This window comes from Engystomops pustulosus, chromosome 8, assembly GCF_040894005.1.
Source record: "Engystomops pustulosus chromosome 8, aEngPut4.maternal, whole genome shotgun sequence".
In the NCBI taxonomy this organism is placed as follows: Eukaryota; Metazoa; Chordata; class Amphibia; order Anura; family Leptodactylidae; genus Engystomops; species Engystomops pustulosus.
Window position 1 is genome coordinate 118,769,266 of NC_092418.1, and position 8,389 is coordinate 118,777,654.

The 8,389-nt window shown below is 47.5% G+C and overlaps 1 protein-coding gene across 1 annotated transcript; it reads left to right on the top strand.

The window, feature by feature from the left end:
* Window positions 1–2,813: 2,813 nt before the first annotated feature.
* LOC140074978 (uncharacterized) lies at window positions 2,814–7,640 on the top strand. The gene is made up of 4 exons (XM_072120380.1): window positions 2,814–2,926; window positions 3,646–3,780; window positions 4,889–4,991; window positions 6,166–7,640. Exons 2-4 carry the CDS (start codon window positions 3,705–3,707, stop codon window positions 7,139–7,141), a joined length of 1,155 nt encoding a protein of 384 aa, XP_071976481.1. The 5' UTR covers window positions 2,814–2,926; window positions 3,646–3,704; the 3' UTR covers window positions 7,142–7,640.
* The last annotated feature ends 749 nt before the right edge of the window (window positions 7,641–8,389 follow it).

Sequence of the window (8,389 nt, forward strand, 5' to 3'; positions counted from 1 at the left end):
TCACTGTACATACATGACATTACTTATCCTGTACTGATCCTGAGTTACATCCTGTATTATACTCCAGAGCTGCACTCACTATTCTGCTGCTGCTGCAGTCACTGTGTACATACATGACATTACTTATCCTGTACTGATCCTGAGTTACATCCTGTATTATACCCCAGAGCTGCACTCACTATTCTGCTGCTGGTGCAGTCACTGTACATACATGACATTACTTATCCTGTACTGATCCTGAGTTACATCCTGTATTATACCCCAGAGCTGCACTCAATATTCTGCTGCTGGTGCAGTCACTGTGTACATACATGACATTACTTATCCTGTACTGATCCTGAGTTACATCCTATATTATACTCCAGAGCTGCACTCACTATTCTGCTGCTGGTGCAGTCACTGTGTACATACATGACATTACTTATCCTGTACTGATCCTGAGTTACATCCTATATTATACTCCAGAGCTGCTCTCACTATTCTGCTGCTGGTGCAGTCACTGTGTACATACATGACATTACTTATCCTGTACTGATCCTGAGTTACATCCTGTATGATACTACAGAGCTGCACTCACTATTCTGCTGCTGGTGCAGTCACTGTGTACATACATGACATCACTTATCCTGTACTGATCCTGAGTTACATCCTGTATTATACCCCAGAGCTGCACTCACTATTCTGCTGCTGGTGCAGTCACTGTGTACATACATGACATTACTTATCCTGTACTGATCCTGAGTTACATCCTGTATTATAACCCAGAGCTGCACTCACTATTCTGCTGCTGGTGCAGTCACTGTATACATACATGACATTACTTATCCTGTACTGATCCTGAGTTACATCCTGTATTATACTCCAGAGCTGCACTCACTATTCTGCTGCTGGAGCAGTCACTGTGTACATACATGACATTACTTATCCTGTACTGATCCTGAGTTACATCCTGTATTATACTCCAGAGCTGCACTCACTATTCTGCTTCTGGTGCAGTCACTCTGTACATACATGACATTAGTTATCCTGTACTGATCCTGAGTTACATCCTGTATTATACTCCAGAGCTGCACTCACTATTCTGCTGCTGGTGCAGTCACTGTGTACATACATGACATTACTTATCCTGTACTGATCCGGAGTTACATCCTGTATTATACCCCAGAGCTGCACTCACTATTCTGCTGCTGGTGCAGTCACTGTGTACATACATGACATTACTTATCCTGTACTGATCCTGAGTTACATCCTGTATTATACCCCAGAGCTGCACTCACTATTCTGCTGCTGGTGCAGTCACTGTGTACATACATGACATTACTTGTCCTGTACTGATCCTGAGTTACATCCTGTATTATACCCCAGAGCTGCACTCACTATTCTGCTGTTGGTGCAGTCACTGTGTTCATACATGACATTACTTATCCTGTACTGATCCTGAGTTACATCCTGTATTATACCCCAGAGCTGCACTCACTATTCTGCTGCAGTCACTGTGTACATACATGACATTACTTATCCTGTACTGATCCTGAGTTACATCCTGTATTATACCCCAGAGCTGCACTCACTATTCTGCTGCTGGTGCAGTCACTGTGTACATACATGACATTACTTATCCTGTACTGATCCTGAGTTACATCCTGTATTATACCCCAGAGCTGCACTCACTATTCTGCTGCTGGTGCAGTCACTGTGTACATACATGACATTACTTATCCTGTACTGATCCTGAGTTATATCCTGTATTATACTCCAGAGCTGCACTCACTATTCTGCTGCTGGTGCAGTCACTGTGTACATACATGACATTACTTATCCTGTACTGATCCTGAGTTACATCCTGTATTATACCCCAGAGCTGCACTCACTATTCTGCTGCTGGTGCAGTCACTGTGTACATACATGACATTACTTATCCTGTACTGATCCTGAGTTACATCCTGTATTATACCCAGAGCTGCTCTCACTATTCTGCTGCTGGTGCAGTCACTGTGTACATACATGACATTACTTATCCTGTACTGATCCTGAGTTATATCCTGTATTATACTCCAGAGCTGCACTCACTATTCTGCTGCTGGTGCAGTCACTGTGTACATACATGACATTACTTATCCTGTACTGATCCTGAGTTACATCCTGCATTATACCCCAGAGCTGCACTCACTATTCTGCTGCTGGTGCAGTCACTGTGTCCATACATGACATTACTTATCCTGTACTGATCCTGAGTTACATCCTGTATTATACCCCAGAGCTGCACTCACTATTCTGCTGCTGGTGCAGTCACTGTGTACATACATGACATTACTTATCCTGTACTGATCCTGAGTTACATCCTGTATTATACCCCAGAGCTGCACTCACTATTCTGCTGCTGGTGCAGTCACTGTGTACATACATGACATTACTTATCCTGTACTGATCCTGAGTTACATCCTGTATTATACTCCAGAGCTGCACTCACTATGTAAATAACATCACTTTTCCTGTCATAAAAATGGACAAATCCTCTAAGGAGGGAGCAGTGTGGCCGGGAATGTGATGTGATTGTAATGAGAGGACACAGGTTATGGCGGGTTGTATCAGTGAGCACACATTATACACCTCCTCCCCGGCTTGTCTCTAGCAGGAGCCGCTGTCTTTCACCATTATGCCGTGTAAACTACAACTCCCAGGAGCCACCGCGGCGAGCATGCGCCCTGTACATTGTTTATGCGCTTCTATTGATGACGTCGTCCTAGACGCTTTTGATTGGTCAATGACTGACATGCTGCGTGTCTATTGGCAGTGGAGGATAGAGCTGCTGGGATCTGTGTCCTGGTTGGTTGCGCCGTGTGTTTGGTGGGCGGAGCACCCTCGTGCGCAGGGGAGCGGCTCCAGGCCGGAGGGGACAGGGGTCAGTGCTCTGCTGCGCTGGACTGTAAGTCCTTCTGCAGTGTACATGGGGCACCGCTAGGGCTCGCACTGTAACCTCAAGCATGTGTGGGTCATGGTGTATCCTGGACGATCTTCACAGTCCACTGCTCACAGCTGAGGGGTTGCTACAGATGCATACAGTCCCCCAGTGAGTGACACCTCTGCACTGATACATTGTAACAAACTGTAGGACTGGAGAGATCTGTGCTGTGGATGTGTTTACCTAACGAAGGATTGTGTACAGTTGTAACGAACCCTCAGCTGTGAGAAGTCTAGATGTGTTTCCAGCCTCTGGATGTAAATACGGATGTTTTATTCAGTGACACAAAGCAGAGATCTCTGAATTTTCTACGACCGATTCTGCTCAGTGTGAATTCCCTCTTATCATTGAGTTTTAGTGTCTGGAGTTTGGAGAAGTTGCGTCACAGTGTGTCAGTCAGTAAAGTGATGTGTATCAGCACTAATGAAATATCATAACTGTAATATAGATATAAGGATAATGTGTATTTATTATGAGCGGCTATACTTTTACTTTCCTTATAAATGTGTGTGGGAGTGAATTCTCAATATCCCCACATGTAATAAAAGTAGGAGGGGACCCCTTATCTGGGGGGGTCGTCCTGGGGGTCCTCTTGCTGACTACTAATATCGGTGTCATGTCTAACACTGTCCTTGTAGGGTGTGGGGAGGTTTCTGCCCCTAAGAATCATTTCTGACCCTTAGGTGACCCGACTGCTGACACGGAAGACGCCGATTTTGCACAGAATCCAGAAGACGGAGAAATGGGAGATGATGAATCGGAGACCGAAGACGAGAGTGAGGAGGAGGAGGAAGCGCTGACCTACTCCAACCCCAGAGGTAGGTACCAGACCCCCCACCGCAGTCACATCAATTACTTTATGGACTTGAGTTGGGACTTATTCACACAGTCTTATTTTTATATGTATACAAGTCGCCCGTCTGCCGTTCTCCCGGGAGGTTGGGACCGTCCATTACAAGGCAGTTTGATAAGGCGCGGGCTGCTAGATTTCGTCTTGGAGAAACTACAGGCGGTCCCCTACTTAAGGACACCCGACTTACAGACGACCCCTAGTTAAAGACGGCCCCCTCAGCCCACTATGACCTCTGGTGACCTCTCTGGATGTTACTATAGTCCCCGGCTGTAATGATCAGCTGTAAGGTGTCTGTAATGAAGCTTTATGGATAATCCTTGGTCCCGTTACAGCAAAAATTTTTGAAACTCCGATTGTCACTGGGGCAATGTCTGGGGCTACAATTATAAAATATACAGTTTTGACTTGCATACAAATTCAACTTAAGAACAAACCTCATGAACCTATCTTGTATGTAACACCTGAAACTGAACCCACAAGGGACACCGGGTTCCCTTTAAGGCTGTGTTCATGAATTCTATCCTGAGGTCCCGGGAGGTAGGTCGGTCCTGGACCTCTGTCTCCCGCACTAAGATCCTGTACACATCAGGTATGTGGCCTCAATCACACAGGAGGATTTCCTATCGGCGGCTACGTTTTTGTGGTGCTGTAGAAGATAATGGTTCTGTCCGCTCATCTGTTCGGATTTGTAAAACTCTGGACTTGTTCTGGTCCATCCTGCGTTCATGGACCAGACCCGGACGTTCCAGGCTAAAGGTCCGGGGAAAAGACGGAGGTGGATGTCATCCTCACTTTTCTGCAAGTGGTACATTAGGAGACGCCTGAAACTCCCTATCTCAGCGTTGTGAAGACTAAACATGGAGGATTTGGGGAAGTTGTGCGGACGTCAGGACCCGAGTGCAGGGACTGAGTGGTAAGTACTGCCGACCCCTCACCTCTGCACGTCCGCTCTATGTGCACCATACAATGTACCTCGCTGCTGTGTAGATTTTCCACTATCTGCGATGTGGCCCAATAGTTTTTGTGTTTGTTGCTCTTTTTATTTATTAAAAAAGCTAAATTATTTATTTTAGGAAAAGCCATGAAGACCCTCAGGGGCTCCCCCCGCAGCAGGAAGAAGCCTCCTCCGAGAAATGGAAGGGATTTACAGCCGTTAGTATTATTACTTCATTTCAGGTCTTTATTTTTTACATTTCTGAGCATTGAATTCAATGTTGCAACCAAGTGTCCCATTATTATCGGCTTATTATCCCTGGAAACAGACGAGTGTCCGGCCTGTCTGACACCATAAAGTATATCTACCATCAGACTCCACCGTGATAAACCCGGGACATTGCTCATAGATCCGGCACCAGGACTGGGGTATCTTCATATATCTGTTACCCATGGCCTCCTGCCTTCTAAAATCAACTTTTACAATTATACTAAAAAGCCAAAAGTGCCCTGGGGATGTTACCAGAGCCCCTCCATGCTGTATCTCCATGCAAGGAGCACTGTTCGCTGTAACTTCCTCTGCTGTTGTGAGATTGCATGAGGTATTGAGAGGAGGTCCGTGCCGAGCAGGGCGGAGGATGAGACAGTGTAACAGCATTCTGAAGCTGCAGCACAGAGGAGCTCTGGTAACAGAGCTAATGGCACATTACTATAATTCAAAAAGTTGATTTTAGATAGAAGGAGGCAGAGGATAACAAATGTAAGAAGATGATCAACTTTTAAAATTCTGCTATTGAGCCTGAAGATCTCTAGGGGGTGTTACAGGAGCCCCTCTGTGCTGCAGTTTCACAGGCTATTATACTGTCTCGTCCCCCCCCTCCCCTCTTTACCCTCCACACTCCTTCTTCCCCCCTCCTCTGGCTGATGTGATTTCTCTGTAGCAGAGGAAGTTTCTCCACACATTGGGAGGTGCTGCTTGCTCACTGTGACAGCCTGTGAATCTTCAGCATGGAGGGGCTCTGGTAATGCACCCCAGAGCTGTCACGCTCATTAGTATAATGTTACAATGATAATGGATTAATGAATAATACATGATATGGATTATCATGCCTGATTTTGATGGTACTTTTAAAGATTAGTCATTGATGTCAGATTGGTAAAGGGGGGGTCCCGGAGCCGGCATTGGTTGTCTATTCCAGGCAGTCCGTACATATCCAGGGGGATAGAGCTCGAAGCAGAAGCCGTAATCCGTTTATTTAGGCTCTGTCCCCTGTATGTGTTTTACTGATTACATTGGAGTCTGTGTGTCGGACCCCCACTCATAGGACACTGACCTACCTATACTATGTGGGTAGTGGTTTGGAGGAACAAACCTTCGCCGACTGCATCAAATATTTCTATCTTTTTCCCAAAACAGCCGCCCTGATAGTCCGTCTGATGCTGCAGACTCTGACCTGATGCCTTCTGAGGAGCGCAGAGCATCGGCTCAGGGCACAGAGTCCTCTCCCGCGTCTCCACCGGAAGCTTTTTCTGCCACAAGTGAGTCGTCTCGGAGACGTCCAGGGACAAATTCAGAGAACATCAGGGACCTCATAGATGCCAAGGTCCTGGAGCTTCTGAGTTGCAGGTCCCAGGAAGGGCTTGAAGATGCTTTCATGAGAAGTTTGTCTCCCATTCTTCGCAGAATCCCTGAGGAGAAGTGGCCGGGGGTGCATGGAGCTGTCATCTCAGTGTTAGAAGCTTTCATCCCACCTAATGATCCCGGCCCTATACTCAGGGCTATTGGTGTATGGCGTCAGACCACACACGCTCCAAGGTCTCCTGCAGCTTTGCCTCCCTCCAGGGAATCCTCACCGAGTCCCTGCGGCCCGGAGAGACACTACCAGGCAGACTGCAGAGGACCTCCAGGCCCATCCTGTGGACCTCCTGGACCTCCAGGCTCATCCTGTGGACCTCCAGGCTCATCCTGTGGACCTCCAGGCCCATCCTGTGGACCTCCTGACTCTCCTGGCCCATCCTGTGGACCTCCTGGCTCTCCAGGCCCATCCTGTGGACCTCCTGGCTCTCCAGGCCCATCCTGTGGACCTCCTGGTCCACCTTCTGGCTCTTTCTATGACCTACGTGATGGCTTTTCGGACCCACATTCCAGCACTGCCTTTGGTCCTCCTGGTCCACATTTTGGCACTGCCTATGGTCCTCCTGGTCCACATTATGGCACTGCCTATGGTCCTCCTGGTCCACATTATGGGACTGCCTATGGTCCTCCTGGTCCACATTATGACACTGCTTATGGTCCTCCTGGTGCTGCCTATCACCTTCCACCTTTCTATGACCTTCCCTCTTTTGTGTTTTCCTATGGCCCACCCTCCAGTCCATCTTATGGGCCTCCTTAGCCTTCACAGTCCACAACAACACAGAGTAGCCAGTAACAGGGTGAAGGGTCCTCCTCAAGCCAGTTGTGGGACGTGTAGTTATGTCCGGTTTGCATTGGTTTTATTGTTTATTTGCACCATGTTGGTGCATTGGTGTTGGTTCCATTTCGAGAAGAAGGTCACAGTCACATTGCATCCTACACAGACTGCGATGATTACACTGTATTCGCTTGAATTTTTTGTCAAAAACAAATAAAAAAATTTTGATTTTGACAAAATTGAATGTCAATATTAGATGTTAAAGGGAACCTATTGACTAAACGCCACCATCCCAGGGCTTCTACTCCTCCTCATCCTCCATGGAGGCTGCTGTGAGTTCATGTGATTAGATACATACATGGGGTAGACTTTGCAAATGTTAGCAGGTTAAGGACCTTAGATCACCCAAAGTGCTAATGAGAGAGAATCCTGTGTTATGGAAAAGACCACTACACCAAGATTAACAACTAAATTCATTGTGGATTGTAATTTTATATGTACTCCATAATTTCCTGGGTGCAACAACCTGTCACCTGCTATATATATATACACACACACTGTATTTTTCGGATTATAAGTCGCACCATCAATAAATGCCTGCTAAAATTTCTAGGTTCATATATAAGGCAGGTAGGCTGTGGCGTTGTACCAAGGGGTCCAAAGACACCATGACACCAGCACCACCAGCCTGAGCCGCTGATACAAGGCAGGATGGATCCATGACACCACCACCACCAGCCTGACCCGCTGATACAAGGCAGGATGGATCCATGACACCACCACCACCAGCCTGACCCGCTGATACAAGGCAGGATGGATCCATGACACCACCACCACCAGCCTGACCCGCTGATACAAGGCAGGATGGATCCATGACACCACCACCACCAGCCTGACCCACTGATACAAGGCAGGATGGATCCATGACACCACCACCACCAGCCTGAGCCGCTGATACAAGGCAGGATGGATCCATGACACCAGCACCACCAGCCTGACCCGCTGATACAAGGCAGGATGGATCCATGACACCACCACCACCAGCCTGACCCGCTGATACAAGGCAGGATGGATCCATGACACCACCACCAGCCTGAGCCGCTGATACAAGGCAGGATGGATCCATGACACCACCACCACCAGCCTGAGCCGCTGATACAAGGCAGGATGGATCCATGACACCACCACCACCAGCCTGAGCCGCTGATACAAGGCAGGATGGATCCATGA